A 23,077-nucleotide genomic window follows, 5' to 3' on the forward strand; every position below is an offset into this window, starting at 1 on the left:
AGCCCCTACTACCGATTCAAGTCCTGGCTACTCTGCTTCTGATCCAGATAATGAGCCAGGAAAACCAGAGGAATATGGCCCAAGTACTTGGGCCTCTGCCACTGACGTGAGCGAAATGGATGAAATTCTGGGCTCCTGGCCTTCTGCCTGCCAACCAACCAATCTTTAAAAAAACAAGCAAAAAAATCTCTAAGATCTCCAGGACCAAGCCAACACATGGGCCTTTGGTGGCATCCAAACTATATCAGAGAACACACCTGGTAATGGAAATGACAATGGAAGCATATCATTTTCCTTTTTGTCATCCCTGCACGGGGCCATGCTAATATCCTTCTCAGTGTTAGTGTATGTGCTGCTGATACAAGCATACGTTCTTTTTTTTTTTTTTTTGACAGGCAGAGTGGATAATGAGAGAGAGAGACAGAGAGAAAGGTCTTCCTTTTTGCCGTTGGTTCACCCTCCAATGGCCGCTGCGGCCGGCGCATCTCGCTGATCCAAAGCCAGGAGCCAGGTGCTTCTCCTGTTCTCCCATGCGGGTGCAGGGCCCAAGCACTTGAGCCATCCTCCACTGCCTTCCGGACCATAGCAGAGAGCTGGCCTGGAAGAGGGGCAACCGGGATAGAATCCAGCGCCCCAACTGGGACTAGAACTCGGTGTGCCGGCGCCGCAAGGCGGAGGATTAGCCTGTTAAGCCATGGCGCCGGCCGTTCTTATTTTCAAAATGGTATCTAATGTTACCTTGCAACAAATCTACTCTAGTCCATAAAGAATTGCAGTCTTATTTGAGTTGGACATCAGCGTCAGGGAGAAGATCCGAAGAGCTTTGTTTGCAGTAAGTTAACAGGCTACTGACATGGTTACCTCTGATTCAGCAGATTGCCTCATGGTGCTGGAAATCAATGCAGAAATCACTAGCTGCATTGAATAAATTAAGAGATAACACAGGAGGTGTTTTACTATGGATTTAGCCATTTGGGGAAGTCAATAATTATGTGTTGAATAATTTTTAAGTGCTCAAATTACAAAAAGATAGTTATATTTCCTTTTCATTTGAGCTGAAATTAGAGCCTATGACAATGAATTTAAACAAGTACATCTACTAAAAATGGACTGTTTAGAGATAAAAAGACTCGTGAAAGCCGGCGCCATGGCTTAACAGGCTAATCCTCTGCCTAGCGGCTCCGGCACACCAGATTCTAGTCCCGGTCGGGGCATCAGATTCTGTCCTGGTTGCCCCTCTTCCAGGCCAGCTCTCTGCTGTGGCCTGGGAGTGCAGTGGAGGATGGCCCAAGTGCTTGGGCCCTGCACCCCATGGGAGACCAGAAGCACCTGGCTCCTGGCTTTGGGTCAGTGCAGTGCGCTGGCCGTGGCAGCCATTTGGGGGGGTGAACCAACGGAGGGAAGACCTTTCTCTCTGTCTCTCTCTCTCTCACTGTCCACTCTGCCTGCCAAAAAAAAAAAAAAAAAGACTCGTGAAAGAAAACCAGGATATTGAGGAATTAATGTATAATGCAGAGTTTATTTTTGATAAGGTTTCTCATTTTCTCAAACAATATGTAATGTATTTGTCTCCAATTAGGAGAAACAAGTAACAGATTATGCTATCATAAATTCTGCTACATAAATTGCATTAAATAATTTCTGCCTCTTTTTTGTCAGGCTAGGAAAAACCGCATCTCTACTTAATTCACATGCCTTTTGAAAAAAGTAAGTAAAAATACGGCTGGCGCCGTGGCTTAACAGGCTAATCCTCCGCCTTGCGGCGCCGGCACACCGGGTTCTAGTCCCGGTTGGGGCGCCGGATTCTGTCCTGGTTGCCCCTCTTCCAGGCCAGCTCTCTGCTATGGCCCGGGAAGGCAGTGGAGGATGGCCCAAGTGCTTGGGCCCTGCACCTGCATGGGAGAACAGGAGAAGCACCTGGCTCCTGGCTTCGGATCAGCGAGATGCACCGTCCGCAGTGGCCATTGGAGGGTGAACCAACGGCAAAAAGGAAGACCTTTCTCTCTGTCTCTCTCTCTCACTATCCACTCAGCCTGTCAAAAAAAAAAGAAAAAAATAAGTAAAAATAACTTAAAAAGAGCTCTTTTGGAGGCAGCAGTCTCTTCTTTTGTCTACCTCCACAGAAAAGCAAAACTTATTGCAAAATTCAGTGAATAAAGTAAGTCAATTCTTATAAATATAGGAAAGTTAGCATCAGAAATACTTTGTCAAATAACAGGTAATGCGTGTGTGAAAAAGCCACAGCAAATGTTTTGCTACAAAAAATTCTATCTCAAGGAATGATGTCTTCAATGTAAAATCTAATGCAAAATAAAGAGGCAAGGGAAGGGACTGGTGGCCATAATCAAGTCAAATATCTTCTCTTCCCAGGAAGCTGCTGGAAGAACCTGCATGTGAACTGAGGGAAAAAGACCCATGCTATTGGCTCACTATTAACAGAACCCTTTTAGCTTGACATACTGGGTTATTTTATAATTAACCTTTGATTTGGTGCTTTGGACTGCTTTACTACAATAAAACTATGCTGTGTTTTTTATTATAGTTTCCAAAAGTTACATGGCCTTTCCTATTTCTCGTTCAGTCCTTTAATTCTGGAAACATTTTCACTGATTGCACTTTTTCTGTGGCAATGTATGTAACTTACAACATAGCATTTAAATGGTAGAACTATTTATTTCTTCAGAGAGATCTTTATTCTACATTTTTTCCCCCTACATAGGGTGCTAGCTCTCTAGGATCTTAATATTTTGCCTTTATGAAAACCCATGTCTTAATCTACAGTTACTGATAATCTGGACTTATGTTTTTTTTTTTAAAGTTCACTTTATTTTTTTATTTGATAGGTAGAGTTATAGACAGTGAGAGAGAGACAGAGAGAAAGGCCTTCCTTCCGTTGGTTCATGCCCTAAATGGCCGCCACAGCAGGAGCTGCGCTGATCCAAAGACAGGAGCCAGGTGCTTCTTCCTGGTCTCCCGTGTAGGTGCAGGAGCCCAAGCACTTGGGCCATTCTCCACTGCCCTCCCGGGCCACAGCAGAAAGGTGGACTGAAAGAGGAGAAACCGGGACTAGAACCCAGTGTCCATATGGGGTGCCGGCACCACAGGCGGAGGATTAGCCAAGTGAGCCATGGCGCCAGCCCCTGGACTTGTGTTTTTTTAAACCATGTTAAGAGAGTTATAGAAAAAGTTCGTTTGTATATATACTGGATTCAAACAAAATGGTAAAATTTCACTTGCCTCAAAATTATTCTGTGGTTAAGATAATCTAGAAAAATGTCAGGTTTAAGAATTACACCCCCAGAGACTTATTTCAAGACTACTTGTTTTGACAACTCTGTGTTTGCTGGGTATTTTGTGAGCATGCTTGTGCATGTGTATATTTATCTAAGATGAAGGCCCGGGAATAAATGGGATTCTCCCATAATTATATCCTCAAAAAAAGAATTCAGGCATATAGTCTCATAGATGTGGAATCAGTGAAAATACATTGAGTAGGAAGTATACATCAGAGGCAGGAGGTTTTCTTTCCTGTCCTCTGAAACAGGTCAAATAGAAATGAGTTTGCTTTTTTCATATACCCATTTGTTGAACCTTATTTGTTACAAAAATACCAGTGAGGCTTCACAAATCTTTTTATCTATCATCATCTAATAATCATAATCTACCTGCAGCCCATCAGCGGAATGTGTACACTGAGAAACAGCTATCAAATTCTTTCCGCTTCCTCAGACTGGCTCCATCTCAGACATGACTGAAACGTCAGCGCACCTGCTCACCAGCAAAACCCGTGTTAAGTCTCCTTCTTCATTTAGCATTTACCACTTCTTTTTTTTTTTTTTTTTCAGGCAGAGTGGATAGTGAGAGAGAGAGACAGAGAGAAAGGTCTTCCTTTTTGCCGTTGGTTCACCCTCCAATGGCCGCTGCGGCCGGCGCATCGTGCTGATCCGAAGCCAGGAGCCAGGCGCTTCTCCTGGCCTCCCATGCGGGTGCAGGGCCCAAGCACTTGGGCCATCCTCCACTGCCTTCCCGGGCCATAGCAGAGAGCTGGCCTGGAAGAGGGGCAACCAGGACAGAATCCGGCGCCCCAACCGGGACTAGAACCCGGTGTGCCGGCGCCGCAAGGCGGAGGATTAGCCTGTTAAGCCACGGCACCAGCCAAGCACTTACCACTTCTAATACACAACTGATTTATTGATTCTGTCTCCCAACACTTCCTTTACTCTCATTAGAATGTAAGTTCCATAAAGGCAGGGAGTTTTGGTTTGGGACACTGGGGCATTTCGAGTGCCTGGAACAACATCTGGCCCATCCTGGCACTCAGACGTCCACTGTGGTGGGAGATGAGGTGAGAGACGTCGCGGGACAGAACAGAGAGTACACTGGCGAGGGCCTTGCAGGACTCAAGCCCCTCCTGAGTGATACATGCAGGCAGGCAGGCTGCTGTAACCTGACACAGGTATTAAAAGCGTCACTCTGCTTGCTGGAGTGGGCTGTAGGGGAAGTGACAGAAAGCTATGTGATACGTAATCGGGGTGGGTGGAAAAGCTGAGAAGTGGTTGCCTTCTGAATACAGTTAAGGTAAAGCAAACAGTTTCCTGACGGGCTGGATGTGAGCCGTGAGAAAGAAGAATCAAGGGCAATGACAAGCTTGTTCTGGTTTAAGCAACTGGAAGAACTGTGCTGTCATCAGTTGACTTATGAAAGACTGGGTGTGTGTTGGGGGAAGGGTGGAGTGTGTTTCAGGGCAGGGTGAGGGGAGATTAGTTCAGTGTCCGACATGTTATGTTACCTTTAAGATGTTTTGCTAGGAGGTCACTGAGATGCCAAGGGCAAGTGGGTCTGTGGTTAGTCAGGGAGTGTTTCAGGTGGGGGACATAAATTAAAGGTTCACTGTACAGGATGGGGCTCAAAGGGAGTGCAGAGAAGGGCACAAGGTCCAAGCAGCCTGCAGTTGAAAGGTCTTCATGAGAGAATTAATTTTAATACAGAAGCATAAAGAATATTTCATCACGGAAATACAAAGCATCGCAGGTTCTTCTCAGGTAACAAATACCCTAAAGGGGAAAAAAATCAAGCAAACTGTGAAAGAGGTAAAAACAAGCAGATTATAAACATAATTTAAAGATAGAATTTATTCTCTGATGGTTTACTCATGCAAACTGCACATAAAAGAAAATAGTACAGTTTGTGTAACATTGCAAATATAAGGACTCAAAATGCTAGGTACAGAAGTAGTGTGACATCCTGAAAGTCAAACTGGAATTTGTGTTTATACAACTAATAATGATTTTTACTTGCTGAGTACAGATTGATTTACAATGAAAGTTTTGCTAACCTTGGTAAGCTCAGTAACTGTTTACATAACTTCTTACATCTATGTGGATTTATTTTACAGTTGCAAGAATTTTGTTACCAAAGAACTTTAACTTGCATAAATAATAAGATGGAAGAAATGCACTGAAGGACTTAGGAGAGTGAAAAATCGAGGCTTTTCCTAACCCATCCAAACTACGATCAAAAATAGCCTTCTTGCAGAATTCATATTTTGTGCCTTTGAGATCAACTCCTTAGCATAACTACAGCAAAATCATCATGAGAAATTGATTACTTTAAAATTATGAAGTCGGTTGAAAATAAAAAAAATTTTTACAAGAATTACCAACTAAAAATGCTCTCATTTTTAATAAGTCAAACAATAAAATTCCTATTATCTTCATACTTAAAAGTCCTGAAATGTCATTTGAATAATTTGAATGTTTCCCAGTTTGGAACTTAGGCAAGTGGGATATTTCCCTGAATTATCAAGGATATTCCATCTAGGCTTTTTAAATGTCAGTCTCATTAGGAGATGGCACTGAGACTTTAGCAAATGGTGTAGTATGGATGCAGAACAAACTACACAACTTATTATAAATGCATTACAGATATTTACATAATGGAATCCTGCTTGAATGCCAGAAGTTGCTACTGGGTAGGACTCATAACTATTTTACAAAGGTTTCTTACGCACATCTACTTTTTTATTTTTATGTTTAACAATTTTGTCTATTTAAAATATTGTACTGTATTTTGAACATAACTGCAGAATAAAAATAGATAATGGCACATTAGAAAACTCAGTATCCCACAGATGATTGGATAATGAGAAAAGTGTACCTACAATCATCTCATCAAGAAACAAGCTACATCATGGAATGTTAGTTATCCAAGCCTGCACAGTAATGACATTTTAAACTGCAATCATCTATTGGCCAGCATCACACTGAAGGCATCGTTAAACATTCAAGCAAAGATTGCTGGCATAAACTACTGAAAGACACACATACACACGACAAGCACACCCTTTCTCTCACACACACTCATACTCCCCACATTATAATTACATTGTTCTAAAGATAGATACTGATTTTTTTTCCACAAGAAACGTTATCAAAATTTGCTACTAAAAGATGACAGTGCTTTCACAAGAATAAGTACAAGTTAGCTCGCAATTACAAGACAATGGGGGTAAACAGTCTTCAATTTTCTACGTAGTAATTTTAGGCTTCTCTGGCACCCATACCATACTTGATTTATGCATAAACTCCTCAGTTTGTAACCTGAAATCTGCAAAAACAAACAAAAAAGCCTGAAAACAAGAGCTAATTTAAAAAATTACTAGATATCTGATAACCCTGTATTGTACATTATATAATTTCATATTTTTAGCCTCAAAACATAGGTTTAAAATACTGAATTAAGACTTGAAAAATAAAGTCATTTTTGAAATGCTGAAGATTCCAAAATTTATGTCTACTTAAAAATCTTTAAAAAAGAAAATGTACTCTTATTAATTAATGACCTTGATTTAGTTTAAGAATGTGCATGAAAGCACTGTATGTCTTTCACCATGTTTTCACTCACTTAAAAAAAAGTGTTCTTTAATGTTTTTCCTTTTGCATAATGTGCAAAATAAAAGGCAAAAAGATGAAAAGCAAATTCTTTCTCTTGCCTAGTTCTTGTTGACTTTGTTAACGTCACAAAGCCAACGGGGACTATGCAGACCTTTGGTATAAACGATGACAATGCTACCATCACAGTTGAGGGCTAAACAGTGGTCAAAAGAAATGGAAGTGGGAAGAAAGATTCAGTAACACCCCCATTTATTAAAACACCACTAAATTAAAAGGGAAAGAAACCACAATGAATTATAATACAATTTACACATTGAGCACAGAAAAATTAATAAATCTAACAATATTTATAAAAAAGCAAAATCAGTCAGTCTTCTTCCAGAGACTGAAAGCCGTTGTTCAGTCTGATCATCCACTGCTGCTACACCAATTTTAGAGCCAAATTTAATTTCAAGTAAAAAAAAAAAATTTACAACCACAGATTTCGCATAAACGGAAACTGGTCTTTCCTTGATTTCCCTTTGAAGTCACTAATGAGTATCTAAAACTGTTGTACTGCAGGTTTTTAATCAACTTCCTGAGGGCTGTGACTGGGAGGAAGGAGCCATGACAATCTGCGACAGCGCAGGCTCCGTGCTCTGGTCCGCCATCGGGGTGAGGACTGAAGTGGCTACCGCGTCTGCTTTGGAGGTGGAACTGACCCCATTGGATGTGCTGACAGAACTATGCTGTATTGCTTCTGTATGTGGACTGCTCGGCACTGAAAGGTCTTCTGAACTATCGTCTTTATCAGCAGCTGAGTGGAAACAAGAAAAAGGATTCATTTTCTTAAAATATCTGTAAGAATGCATTACCAGGTTTACAAAGTTGATTACTGAGACAAGTGGGTCTGACTGGAACTGAGTAGCTGAAAAGGACACCTTTACCTGTCACAGATCGAATGCAGGCCCAGCCATCAGCCCAAGGACACATCTGGGTGCCCAGTGCCTCACAGAATAGGGCTGAGGAAATATTTACTAAATAGTGTTAAGGATGAAAATGACGTAGGCATTTGGGAGGTAGATACAATTAAAGTGCAACATCATTTCATAAAAACACTGTTTGTCTACATGCCATTCTTATTGAAAGATAAAGAAGAAAAAGAATTTATAACTACATCCATAAACAAAACAGATTCTTAACCACGAATTATATTTTCAAATTATTCCCTCTACATTCTCCAGAACCATATTTACTCTGGCTGACTTTCCATCTACTGGATGATTATAACACCTGATTCTAATGATGCATACACGTGAGAATAAGCAATATTTAGAGCCTAAATGCCACCAGCTGTTACAGTTGCATGAATTAATTGGGATTCAAATAAAATTCTATATAAAACTCTAGACTATGCAACTGAAAAGATACTCAGAAAAGGGCAGTTTAAGTATTTATGAAAATAAATCTACCAAAATTTAGTACTGAACAACAAATCACTTCTATGTTTTCTTACTTTAACAGAACAGATTCTGGTAATTTCATTTAGTGAAACATTTGGTATGTAAAACACACGTAAATCTTTATTACATACATAAGTTGGGAGGCACAATGTTGACACGGACACCTGTGCACCCAGCCCCCAACTTCGGAATAAACATTGTCAGTAACAGGGCTGCTTCCCTGGAGGCTCCTCTGCTCGCCAGAGCTGATGACCATTACTGACTTTTCTAACTTTTCTATAACTATTCCCTTGTTTTTGCTTTGTAGATTTATCATACAGGCATGTACTTATATTCCTAAGCAATATCATTTAACTTTGCCTATTCCTCCCCCCCAACAATATAGTTGTATTTCTTTTTTAAAAAAAATTATTTATTTATTTGGAAGGCAGAATTACACAGAGAGAGAGAATCTTCCTTCCACTGGTTCACTACCCAGATGGCTGCAAAGACCACGGCTGGGCCAGACCAAAGCCAGGAGCTGGGAGCTTCTTCTGGGTCTCCCATGTGGGTGCAGGGGCCTCAGGACTTGGGCCATCCTCCACTCTTTCCAGCTACATTAGCAGGGAGATGAATCGCAAGTGGAGTAGCTGAGACTCAAACTGGTGTCCATACAAGATGCCAGCATTGCAGGCGGTGGCTTAACCTGCTGTGCCATAGCTCTGGCCTCAACTTTGCTTATTTTTAATCATCCTAAAAACAGTACCACGTACTAGATATATTCTTTCACATCTTGCTTTTATCACTTAGCATTTAAATAATTCTTACAGAGTGTTTAGAATTTATATTTTTAAATCGTATGTTGAGAATGTATACCTCATAAATATGTAGTTTTTATGTCTGTGAATCGGATACAGCACAGGTCTTTTAGAGTTAAAAGTAAGTGAGGCCGGCGCCGCAGCTCAATAGGCTAATCCTCCGCCTTGCGGCGCCGGCACACCGGGTTCTAGTCCCGGTCGGGGCACTGATCCTGTCCCGGTTGCCCCTCTTCCAGGCCAGCTCTCTGCTGTGGCCAGGGACTGCAGTGGAGGATGGCCCAAGTCCTTGGGCTCTGCACCCCATGGGAGACCAGGAGAAGCACCTGGCTCCTGCCATCGGATCAGTGCGGTGCGCTGGCCGCAGCGCGCCTACCGCGGCGGCCATTGGAGGGTGAACCAACGGCAAAAGGAAGACCTTTCGGCCGGCGCCGTGGCTCAACAGGCTAATCCTCCGCCTTGCGGCGCCGGCACACCGGGTTCTAGTCCCGGTCGGGGCACCGATCCTGTCCCGGTTGCCCCTCTTCCAGGCCAGCTCTCTGCTGTGGCCAGGGACTGCAGTGGAGGATGGCCCAAGTCCTTGGGCTCTGCACCCCATGGGAGACCAGGAGAAGCACCTGGCTCCTGCCATCGGAACAGCGCGGTGCGCTGGCCGCAGCGCGCTACCGCGGCGGCCATTGGAGGGTGAACCAACGGCAAAAGGAAGACCTTTCTCTCTGTCTCTCTCTCACTGTCCACTCTGCCTGTCAATAAAAAAAAAAAAAAAAAAAAAAAAAAAAAAAAAAAAAAAAAAGGAAGACCTTTCTCTCTGTCTCTCTCTCTGTCCACTCTGCCTGTCAAAAAAAAAAAAAAAAAAAAAAAAAAGTCAGTGTTAAAACTGAGATTGTGTAACTGGGACTTAGTACTGTTAGTTTTACCTACAAGATTTTGTAATATTCCTTAATTTCCACTGAATTTTAGTTTTCTTTCACAATTTTTTTTTAAGCATTTATTTATTTATTTGAAAGGCAGAGTTACAGTGAGGCAGAGGCAGAGACACACACAGAGGTCTTCCATCCACTGGATCACTCCCCAAACGGCTGCAATGACTGGGGCTGCGCTGATGCACTGATCTGAAGCCAGGAGCCAGGAGCTGCTTCTGGGTCTCCCACATGGGTGTAGGGACCCAGGGACTTGGGCCATATTCTACTGCTTTCCCAGGTCATAACAGAGAGCTGGATCCGAAGTGCAGCAGCCGGGACTCGAACCGGCACCCAAATGGGATGCTGGCATCGCAGGTGGGGGCTTTACCCGCTATGTCCTGCCGGCCCCTCACAGATGTTTTCAAAGATTTAGTAAGACTCACAGCTCACCACCATTAACAGTTTCTATGTGCTATAACATAATGAAGAGCATGAATTTCTGAATTTCTTCACAATACAGATATTCACATATTCAATCCAACTCTACATTTACTTTTAATACTTAAGAGAAGTCAGATTTATTTAAAAGATTTCAAGCTTATAAATAGAAATTACTTTAAAATTTCTAAAGTGGGGCCAGTGTTGTGGTGTAGCGGGGGTAAGCTGCGATTTGCAGTGCTGGCATCCTACTTGGGCACAGGTTTGAGTCCTGGAAGCTCCATTTCTGATCCAGCTCCCTGCTAATGTGCCTGGGAAAGTAGCGAAGGACATCTCGAGTCTCTGGGTCCCTGCACCCACATGGGAGACCAGGATGAAATTCCTGGATTCTGGCTTTGGCCTGCCCAGACCTAGCCATTGCAGCCATTTGGGGAGTGAATCGGCGGATGGAAGATGTCTTTCTTCCTCTCTTCTCTCTTGCAACTCTGCCTTTCAAATAAAAAATAAAAATTTCTACAAGTTAACAATTACCTCCCAGGAGCTGAAGATGTTTATGATGGAATTTTCTTTAATCTGATTACCCAAATGACTAGACAGCAACAAAGATAGGAATATTTCCAGACAACAGAAATGAATCATTCATTTCTTGCATTCTCATAACCTATTATAATATATATTCATTAAAAATTGGTTAAACTAGATTTTCATTTTTTACGTATATGGTATAAAAACCTCAGCATTTATACACCTAAAACTATATTCATAAATCATTAAAATGAATAGTTGACATTTGCTGAGCATATACTGTCTGGCTAATAGAGTTAAAACTTTTGGGAATATCTAATAATAAATTGATTAAAAATGGTAGATGATTTTGAACTGAGTGCAACTGAAGAGTTACTTTCCTTCTAATTTTATGAAATCATTTGTATATTTCCTTTTAAACTACTGAAATTCAAGGGAGCTTTCTTGTTTAAGAAAATCATGTATGCATAATACTGAACTCAGTAGCTTCTGTGGGAAATTCTGTTAAGTCAGATGGGAACCATAATGGCCTCATCCCTGCAGCAATCATTGTTAATATAAATCCCAAACATATTTCTATATGGTTCCAATTTACTCCACAATGTGTTTCACCTTCCTGTCAAAATGACTAGACATCAAATAACTGAGATTTATATGCGCAAAACTGACAAAAATCAGTGTTCTAAATATATATGGCAATCAAGAGTTGCTAAATCTACTGAATCTTTTAAATTAAAAAATATTGCCCATTTTGATGAAACTGCTTACAATGACTACAAGTAAAGATGGTGGCCATTAAGTTTTATCGTGAGCACCTGAGGAACTGTTTGCAACCAATGCAAAACGTTTCTTTCTTTTGAATTACTGACACTGGCAAATTAAAATGAAGTGGATACATATGGCTGAAACAATCTTCACATTTACAAATATCCTGAAATATCACTAAATCATAAAAACGAAAGCTGTGGGTTATATATTATGAATGTTGCCTAATGCATTTCCAACTCTGTTATTTGTTACAAATTTGTGCACGATGGACAAAATTGGCCATTTATTCCAGAGTAACAGCTGGTTCCAACATTGTGCATCTTATCAAAAAAGAAGGACATTACAAAAAGGAAAAAGCACAATTAACCTCTAAAATGCTGAAAACCGAAGAATCTCATTTTTTGGGCAAGCACTTAGGAGAATGCTTACAAGCAGATAATGTAAATACTGTTCTGTTTTAGTATTTTATGACTAACTACAAGGCTCAATATAAAGATTCACAACAATAAAAACATCGCACGATGCTGACAACCAAAAAGGAACAATGGATCTGATACTAAATGTATACTACATATGGTTAAGTGAAGACAGCTTATTAAAACAAAGTCTCATCATTACTAAATGTAGGCTAGAAAGGAAGGAGTGTTTTGCCTTGTCAATCTAAGACACTATTACCCTAGAAGATAAAATACCATCAGTTACTTACAGCATATTTTAAATTTGTTAATTCATTCTGTGAATCTACCATAACACCTACAGAAAAGCTAGATAGGAAACAAAAATTCTCTAGATTCTCAAAGTATACCTGCCACCCCATTCCCTAATAACCTTGCAGAAATTCTGATATTTCATCTGAAATATTGCAACTGCAGTCTACATTTTTTTTTAATGGTAGCTCAGTCACTCTGGCAGTAATTCACTGATGTAGCCTAAGGCCACGGGTAATGGAACATTACTCACTATGATAGCCAGATTTCTTCTGCATGGCGGTTACAGGGCAATCTTTATGAGCCAGAAGAAGCTGTTTCAGCTGTGCCACTTCATTTCTCAGCAGGGTGACTTCACTCTGGAGAAGAAACAACTTATGTACCTTACCAGCATTTCACTAAAGATATTTTTTACTGTTTAAAACAAGCAAGATTAAGATATGATAACTGGATATCTGGCTAAACAGCAAGGAATAAAGAAAACAAGCTACTTAAATATATCTAGTTAGTACATTTTTATATTTTAGATTTTATGCAAAAACTTACATAAAAATTTTAAAAAGATAACAGTACAACTGGATAGTATATTTCAGTTTTAAAATCTTTTTTATTATTTTTTGTTTGAGAGCAGTGTATGTGTGTGTGTGCGTGAGAGAGAAACAGAGAGACAAAGACTGGAGAGAGAGGAAGCTCTCATCTGCTGGTTCAAACCTCAAATGCCCACAAGAGCTGGGAGTGGACCAGATCGAAGCCAGGAGCCAGGAACTCAATCCAGGCTCTGTGTGTAGCAGGGACTTAACTACTTGATCCATCACTGTTGCCTCCTAGGGTCTGTGTTGGCAGGAAACTGTAGTTAGGTGCAGGGCCAGGTATTGAACTTACTCTGATATGGGACACGGGCATCTTAAACATTAGGCTAAATGTTCATCCCTATTTTAAAGCTATTACATTACCATTTGTCTTGGGACTCCTCATATGTTTTAGTTTACCTGAAGTAAACATACCTCATATGTTTTAGATACCTGAAGGTATCTTTATTTTATATATGTGACATGATTTTTGATTACCTAGAAAACATCAAGGTGGTCAGGATGACTTTTCAATAATTCTAATTACTTGAAAACAAAAAAAAAAATCCTTCCAGGAAACACAATTAAGTAACTTTCCAGTTTCCTACAAACTAAGAAAACCTCTAAAGGAGAAACCACGATCATCAAAGAATCATGGATTCCTAAAATTCATTGTAAAGCACCGTGTTGGACACTGGAAACCCAGGCAAATTGTACTCATCTAAATTTAAACCTGCTAAGTTACTGGTGATTTGTCTTGACCATTACAATAGAATGAGTACTTCCACATTTTGGATGCATTAATCTGGTAAATTCTATGTCAAAGTTTCAAACTGAATGATCCCATTAATTCCTCTGAGTCATCCTCAAATACTAAAAATACATGAATTAATTAATTATCATTACCAACACTCAAAAGTTAGACAACATGAATTTAGTAAATTTGTAACATAAGAAAGTTAATTTACTAATATCTTCACTAATCTGGACTTATAATATCTATTGAAATTTCACCCATGAACCCAAAAGTAAGTGAGAAAATTTAGCAAACAGGTGTACATAAAAGCTCAGGCATACCGTAATTTTCTACACTGTCTTAGTCAGAAAGCTGAATGTAAAATAATTTAGCAGAGTAGGCTCCTTAAGCCTCCTACAGTGATCACTGACAGAAAAGTAAAAGTAAAAACAAAAGCTAAGCAATCTAAAGGCAAGTCTGTTAGGTCAAATCACACTTTAGTAACAATGAACAGCAACGCTGTGTTAAAGCATGATGCTCATAAAACTCTAAGTCATAAATGAAAAGGTTAAATTATGCTTAAAACACTATATTTGAGATAAGAATGGGTATGGTTAGTGATTCAAGTATTTTTTTTTTAATTTTTTTTTATTTTTGACAGGCAGAGTGGACAGTGAGAGAGAGACAGAGAGAAAGGTCTTCCTTTTGCTGTTGGTTCACCCCACAATGGCCGCCGCGGTAGGTGCGCTGCGGCCAGCGCACCGCGCTGATCCGATGGCAGGAGCCAGGTGCTTCTCCTGGTCTCCCATGGGGTGCAGAGCCCAAGGACTCGGGCCATCCTCCACTGCAGTCCCTGGCCACAGCAGAGAGCTGGCCTGGAAGAGGGGCAACTGGGACAGGATCGGTGCCCCGACCGGGACTAGAACCCGGTGTGCCGGCGCCGCAAGGTGGAGGATTAGCCTATTGAGCCGCGGCGCCAGCCGTGATTCAAGTATTAAAGGTACAATTCTGCTTTAAAAGATAACGTGGGGGCTGGCAATGTGGCATAGCAGGTAAAGCTGCCGCCTGCAGTGCCAGCATCCCATATGGGTGCTGGTTCAAATCCTGGCTACTCCACTTCTGATCCAGCTCTCTGCTATGGCCTGAGAAAGCAGTAGAAGATGGCCCAAGTCCTTGGGCCCCTGCAGCCACATGGGAGACCCGGAATAAGCTCCTGGCTCCTGGCTTTGGATCGGCACAGCTCCAGGTGTTGTGGCCAATTGGGGAGTGAACCAGCAGATGGAAGACCTCTCTCTCTCTCTCTCTGCCTCTCCTTCTCTCTCTGTGTAACTCTGACTTTCAAAAAAGTAAAATAAATTTTAATTTAAAAAAAGATAAACTCATTTCTATGGAATAATGCAACCACTGGTGTCCATATTATTAATTATAGTTTGCTATTAATCACACCATTAATGATAAATATATTATCCAGGATACTCAACCCCATCAGCTTAATTTCAACACTGGTATCTATTAGTATTTCTCTTTAATTTTTCTAGGATGAAATAGGGCTGTTCATTTACTTTTAGACAAGAACATATAATCATTTATAATCTAGCAATTGTGACTATATGATTTGCAGCTTTCATTGCTCTTCCAATGTATTATATCCTTTAATCATATCAAGACACTAGTAATGCCTCAAGGTTGTCATATTCTTGCTATCTTAACATTAACTTGAGCTACATGAAATAATATTTAACTGTCTTGACCTATAAAAATAGCAGTTTTGAATGGCTAACAGCATACTGCTCTATCTAGAAAACCTTTCTTTTCTTTTTTCAGCTTTCTAACTATTTCACTCACTTTAAAAGTCAAGTCAACTCAGGATAGTATAAGACGCGTAAGAAAAGAGTATTTCCAGGGTCATAGTCACATGTGTATATCTAAGACATATGTGCTTAAAAAGAGATTTACTTTCTTGAAAGACAGAGTGACAGACAGGAAGAACAGAGGAAACAAATTTTCCATCCACTGGCTCATTCCCCACAAGAGCCCACCAGAGCCAGGGCTGGGCCAGGCTGAAGCCAGGATCCCAGAACTCCATCTGACTATCCCACTTGGTGGCAGGGATCCAAGCACTTAAGACATTATCTGATGCCTTCCTAGGTGTACTTAGCAGAAAGATAAATCAGAAGCAAAGGAGTTGGGACTCAAACTTGCACTTTGAAATGAGATTTGGATGTCCCAAGCAGTGGCTTAACCCACTGTACCTACTACTAGACACAGATATCTACACAGTACTCATCAGATTACATTTTAACTTCTAGTACAGTTGCCTGCTATCTCTACCAGATTGGAAACTTCTTGAGGGCAGACATCATTTTTCTCTTGGTATTCCCATGGTGTACCACATGCATGGACTGAGTGATAGCCATATTTTAAGGAGGACCAGGGTAAATTCTACGTCTAGTTAGTAAAGAAAGTGAAACAATATGAAACTGATTTGATCTAATTTATTTACACAATAACCTGACCAACATAGTTACATTATTTTTTTGTTATGAAACAGAAACTGGCATACTTTCAGAAACACAATTATAGAATTTTAAAACTCACAACTACCTCTCATTTCAATATACATTCACCATAAATCATATCAAGAAACAAGATGCTCATGTAATAAAATACCTGAAAGCAGTTACGAGTTTGTTATCTAATCATACAAAATAGCTGCTTTAAATAATTTTGAGAAGTAAAAATTAAAATATTTATTGGGGTCGGTGTTGTGGCAGTGAGCTAAGCTGCTGCTTGCAATGCTGGCAGTAGTACTGGGGCACCAGTTGGGTCCCTGCTGCTCTGCTTCCCATCCAGCTCCCTGGGAAGGCAGCAGAGGATGGCCCAAGTAATTTGAGTCCCTGCCACCTAGGTAGGAGAACCAGTTGGAGGTCCGGGCTCCTGGCTTTCATGTAGACCACTCCCAGCCATCTTGGCCATTTAGGGGCGTGAACCAGGGAATAGAAGCTCTCTTTCTGTCACTCTGAATTTCAAATAAATATATCTTAAAAAAGATAGTCCTATGCATTTGAAATAAAATTATATACACCCAAATTCTCTCTCTAAACAGGTAGCCTTGAAGCCAATGAACGGGATAGCAATTTCCACAAACATACGAGTTGTCAAGACCAGGTCAAGCAGAGGTTGAAAACAGGATGCTCATACAGGTAAAGTTTACTTAACTAAATTAGAATAGGCCCAAACTGGGTGGTTTCTAAGTAATTTATGATAAAAATAATAAAATATAATAATATTTAATAAAATAAAATAAATTCAAAAAATAATAAAATTCAAGAATTGGGTGTGTATAAAAAAGTATTCTTAAAAATAAAAATAGGCGTGGCTATATGAATATTTAAAGTAGTTGCACAAGTCATGACTGTTAATTCTGAAAATTTTCTGTGAAGAAAGATCAGAAGACAAGTAGAAAGAATAAGGGCTGTCACAAGATTTTCTAGAGGGGCCAGCACTGTGGCGCAGTACGTTAATCCTCTGCCTGTGGCACCAGCATCTCGCATGGGTGCCGGTTTTAGTACCAGTTGCTCTTCTTCTGATCCAGCTCTCTGCTGTGGCCTGGGAAAGCAAAAGAAGATGGCCCAAGTGCTTGGATCCCTGAACCCACATGGGAGACCTGGAAGCAGCTCCTGGCTCCTAGCTTCAGACAGACCCAGCTCCAGCTGTTGTGGCCATTTGGGGAGTGAACCAGCGGATGGAAGATCTTTCTCTCTGTCTCTCCCTCTCACTGTCTGTAACTCTACCTCTCAAATAAATAGATAAAATCTTCAAAAAGAAAAAAAAAGATTCTATACAAAGACCTTAAAATGTAAAAAAAAGAGGTTATTTACATACATGCATACACACACACAAACTAGTTTGCTTAAGGTGAAGTAAATCTGAAGGGGATGTTAAGCCATACATAGATTTAATACTAAATTAAAAAAAGAAATATTTACACCTCTCCTATTATGTGGGCCATCTTATTTTTTAAAAAAGATTTATTTATTTGAAGGAGTTACAGAGAGAAAGAGAGGGAGAGATCTTCCATCTGCTGGTTCACTCTCCAAATGCCAGTAATGGCTGGAGCTGGGTAGATTGGAAGCCAGGTGCTTCCTCTGGGTCTCCTACATAACGGCAGAGGCCCAAGCACTTGAGTCATCGTCTGTTGCTTTTCCCAGGCCATTAGCAGGAAGCTTGACTGGAAGTGGAGCAGCAGGGACACAAATGGTGCCCATATGGGATGTTGGTGTTATAGGCTGAGGCTTTACCCATTATGCTACCACGCTGGCCCCTTTGTGGGTTATTTTAGAATAGACTTTAATTGGATTAAATTTTCCAAATTCCTTTGTGTTGTACTACTGACTACTCATGAGTTAGTATACTTGCAGAATGTTAATTATCTTCCTGGGTCATTCTGATAATGAAACAAGTGACACAGAAGCATTTTGAAAATGCAAAACTTCCATTCAAATGTAAGCAATTATTTTGTCAAAATAAAACATATTTGGGAAAACAGAGCACATACTGAAAAAAAATCATTATCACAGTCTGAAGTCCAATGTTAAATGATTTTGGCATTATCTGTACCATTGCTCTTCTTTAATAATATGGATACTCATAAGTAATTACATACTCGTAAACAAATAATATTTTTACATTGTTCATCTGAAGCAGATCAGTCTGATGAAATCATGACAGGATAGAAAACTAATTAATCAATCATAACTTTGAGATTGGCATCTGGTCATGGATTGAGAACAAAATGTCCATAAATTTATGATTTTTGACTTCCTATTTCAGCAACCACCCCCCAAATTAAATAATATTACATAGTTTCTTCTTTTGGGGAATCTCCTGTTATTACAGATAAGACTTTTTAGTCATTACAAAAATCAGTGATTTGATTATCAAGAGTTTCAACACAGAGTTCTCCAAAGTTACTGTGGATGCAAGATATACTTGACAACAAACTAGCTTTTTAATTTTTATCTAACTAGAGCTATAAAATATTTTGGAAATAATTTGCAAAATGAATGAGAATGACCCCTCTCCTGTTCTCATTCTTTAATTACTTGTTTCAGGTCTGTTTCCTCTGTTAGTCCACAAGTTCTACAAGCAAAGAGACATGTCTTTTTCATTGTTTCATCCCATATGCATAACAATCTGCCTTGCACACAACAGATGGGTGCACAATGACAGAATGAATAATATATAGCATATAACTAGCATTTGCAAGAATAGTATGGTTACAACACATTTTTCTATACCCTGTCTTATTTGATCTTTTATAACAGTAGTAGTGATTCTGTTATTGCAACAGATGGAGAAGGCCTAGAAAGATTTTTAGTAGACCCGTAGGGGCCAGGGCTGTGGTACAGCAGTTAAAGCCACTGCCTGCAGTGCCAGCATCCCATATGGGTGCCAGTTAAAGTTCTGGCTGCTCCATTTCTGATCCAGCTCCCTGCCAATGTGCCTGGGAAAGCAGAGGAAGTTGAAGTTGGTCCAAGTCTTTACGCCCCTGCATCTATGCGGGAAAATTGTTTGGCTTCAGATAGGTCCAGCTCTGGCTGTTGCAGCAATCTGGGAAGTGAACCAGCAGATGGAAGATCTCACTCACTCTCTGTCTCTGTCTCTAATTCTCTTTCAAATAAACAAATCTTAAAAAAAAAAAAAAAAAAAGAGAGACAAGTGAAAATAAGTACTAGATTTCAAATCCAGGATAAAATTCATGAGGTAGCGGTAGTCACTATTAACTCCTCTCCCATTTCTAGAATATAATTAAAAACTCAGGCATAAAAAGGAAAGACAGTTATAGAATATCTGTTTCAGGAATTCAAACAAACAGGTTATTGCATAGCATCTTCCAACTGTTGCTATTCCTTCCTATTTCAAGCAATAAATATTGAAATACTGTTTATTACCAGGAATAAAAGATTTGATTTTATTTCCTGTAAGTCAATGGAGCCATAAACAAAATATTTTCCAAACCATTAAGTTAGCTTATAGGTGAAAATTTTCATGGATGTAGCTGTAAAAGTATGCTTTTGTTCACATTTTGTAGTGTAAATTTCAAAAGTAAATTCCATATCGATTTTCTTAAGATTTACTCAAAAAATAATGGTCAAGCAGCTACTGTTAGTAAAGAGTTTGTCTTTTTGTTCACAAAGGAAATATAATGAAATTGCAAACATTTTTTAAGTAAGTTTTTTTTTTTTAAAGATGTATTTTATTTATTTGAAAGGCAGAGTTACAGAAAGAGAGAGTTGGAGAGACAGATAAAGGGATATCTTCCATCCCCTGCCTGGTTCATTCCCAAAATGGCTGCAATGGCCAAGGCTGGGCCAGAGTGAAGCCAGGAGCCAGCAGCTTCATCCAGGTCTTCCATGTAGGTGCAAGGGTCCAAGGACTTGGACCATCTTCTGCTGCTTTCCTAGGTCCACTAGTAGGAGCTGGATCAGAAGTGAAGCAGCAGGGACTTGAACTGGTGCCCATATGGGATGTCCATGATACAGGTTTACCTGCTATATCACAACGCCAGCTCCAGATTAGTTATTTCAAGAAAACAAAACAAAATTAACAGAAGATAGTATTTTAAAAATAATTTATAGGGGCTGGTGATGTGGAACAGTGAGCAGGTTAAAGCCCTGAAATGCAGTGCCCGCATCCAATATGGGTACCGGTTCAAGTCCCAGCTGCTCCACCTCCAATCCAGCTCCCTTGCTAATGCACCTGGGAAAGCAGTGGAGGATGGTCCAAATCCTTGGGCCCCTGCACCCGTGTGGGAGACCTGGAAGAAGCTCCTCGCTTGCTCCTGGCTTCGGATCGGCTTAGCTCTAGCCATTGCAGCCATTTGGGGAGTAAAATCAGCAGATGGAAGACCTCTCTCTCTCTTTCTCTCTCTGTCTTTACCTGTCTCTGTAACTCTGTCTTTCCACTAAATAAAATAAATCTTTAAAAAATATATACCTGGCCGGCGCCGTGGCTCAACAGGCTAATCCTCTGCCTAGCGGCGCAGGCACACCGGGTTCTAGTCCCGGTTGGGACGCCAGATTCTGTCCCGGTTGCCCTTCTTCCAGGCCAGCTCTCTGCTGTGCCCAGGGAGTGCAGTGGAGGATGGCCCAAGTGCTTGGGCCCTGCACCCCATGGGAGACCAGGATAAGCACCTGGCTCCTGCCATTGGATCAGTGCGGTGCACTGGCCACAGCGCACCAGCCGCGGCGGCCATTGGAGGGTGAACCAACGGCAAAGGAAGACCTTTCTCTCTGTCTCTCTCTCTCTCACTATCCACTCTGCCTGTCAAAAATTAAAAAAAATATATATATATATACCAATAAAATTTATTAAAAATTTATAACCACAAATTCAATTATTGGTCTAGATTATCATAAATCATTTCAATATAATTTGGTAAAATATTTTAGCAATTATTTTACAAAGTTAAAACATGATTAAATTCAGTGAATGGGCCAATAAGGTTGAATAATTAGTATTTTCTTTACAGAATATGTATTCAGTAACATGAATAATCACATCTTAATATGTGTTAAGCCTTTTATTATATATAAGTAACCATGGGTTATTATATTATACATAAGTAATCATGCCCACTACTACTGATCAGCTAAGCCTGTATGTCACATGAAGGGTTATTAAGGAAATACAGAATTGATGAATGTTTTCACATACAGTACAGTATAATTATATCTTTGACATGCAATTTTCTATACAAGTCATTCTGTTTTTCAGTTAACTGCTGCTGGCAAACTGAAATTTTTGCTCCCTGAATTTACTATAAGCATGTTAACTCTCTGAAGTCTGAAAAATGTTACTTCTTAAAAAGTCGATTTTAACAAATAACAAAAAAACCCCAACAAAAAGTAAAAATATATTCCACTTGAAGCAATAATAGGAAGTCATCACTGAAAAACACTCTCTCCCAAACTGTCCATGCTTCTCACTCCCTCCTCACTATTGTTTGTATCTTGGTACAAGTCACTCAAAAATTTTACCTATACTCAAGGGAGTTAATTCTTGTTTTAAAAATATTTATTTATTTATTTGAAAGGCAGAGAGAGAGAGAGAGAGATCAATCTTCCACCCAGTGGTTCATTCCCCAAAAGGTTACAATGGCCAGAACAGGGCCAGGTCAAAGCCAGGAGCTAAAAACTCAATCTGGGCGTTCTAATGTGGCTGGCAGGGAATCAAGCACTTTAGTTATCAACCTGCTTCCCAGGAGCATTAGGGAGGTGGATGGGAGCAGAACAACTGGGACTTGAACTGGCATTCCAATATGGGATTCAGGTGTCCCAAGCAGCAGTGTAACCTACTATGCCACATCACCTACCCCAAGGGAATCATTTCTATACTGACTCACATACTCATATATTTATCCGTCTAGCTGCAAACATTTTGTTAATAAAAAGAATTAATATGGGGCCCAGTGCTGTGGTGCAGTGGGTAAAGCCTCCATCTACGGTGTCGGCATCCCATATGAGTGTTGGTTCTAGTTCCAGCTATTTCTCTTCCAACCCAGCTCCCTGCTATGGCCTGGGAAAGCAGTGAAGGATGGCCCAAGTGCTTGGGGTCTTGCACCAGCTGATGCGAAGCCAGGAGCAAGGAGCTTCTTCCTGACCTCCCAAGTGGGTCAGGGGTCCAAGCACTTGGGCCATCTTCTACTGTTTTCCCAGGCCACAGCAGAGAATTGGATTGGAAGTGGAGCAGCCGGGACTCAACCCAGTGCCCATTCAGGCTGCCAGCACTGCAGACCAGGGCTTTAACCACCTGCGCCACAGCGCCGGCCCTGTCTTTACTTCTTAAACAAGGCACAATAAGCCAAATTATAAAGGGGAGGATTGATAAATTTGTCTTACTAATTAAACTTTTCTGTATTAAATAAAATGCTTGTAATCATTTTAATGGGACTTATTTATGCAGAAACCTGAAGAGTAGGATCAGGAGGTATTATTATCTTTATTGTAAAGGGCGGACAAGTGAGGCTAACAGACATTGACTGTTTTTCATCATACAGCTATAAAATAGCCAACTTATTTACTAAAAAAGATTAAGTTAAATTAGATTTAGTTAAATTAAAAGTTTAATTTACTAAAAAAGATTTTGCTAGTTAAGAACAGGAAATTTAAAAATTAGATATACCTAACTTCATTACTGTAATATTAATATTTAAAATTTACATAATATACTTAGTAAAGATATAATAGACTTAGTAAAGCATAGCTACATTTGTAGTGTACGAATAAATTAGTACCTACA

General features: G+C 40.1%; 1 protein-coding gene across 4 annotated transcripts in view; it reads right to left on the reverse strand.

Annotated features, from left to right (window-relative positions):
- Positions 1–5,112: 5,112 nt before the first annotated feature.
- ATF2 (activating transcription factor 2) overlaps positions 5,113–23,077 on the reverse strand; it is a 112,150-nt gene continuing 94,185 nt past the window's right edge. For 3 of the 4 annotated variants that reach the window (XM_062188121.1, XM_062188112.1, XM_062188130.1), the window contains 2 exons: positions 12,723–12,828; positions 5,113–7,689 (listed from right to left, as the gene is read on the reverse strand). In XM_062188121.1, the coding sequence (XP_062044105.1) occupies positions 7,463–7,689; positions 12,723–12,828 (333 nt within the window). In that variant the 3' untranslated portion in view covers positions 5,113–7,462. Of the gene's footprint in view, positions 7,690–12,714; positions 12,829–23,077 lie in introns of those variants that run through there. The other variant, XM_062188141.1, reaches the window with a different exon arrangement.

The sequence above is a fragment of the Lepus europaeus genome, chromosome 1, assembly GCF_033115175.1.
Source record: "Lepus europaeus isolate LE1 chromosome 1, mLepTim1.pri, whole genome shotgun sequence".
NCBI lineage: Eukaryota > Metazoa > Chordata > Mammalia > Lagomorpha > Leporidae > Lepus > Lepus europaeus.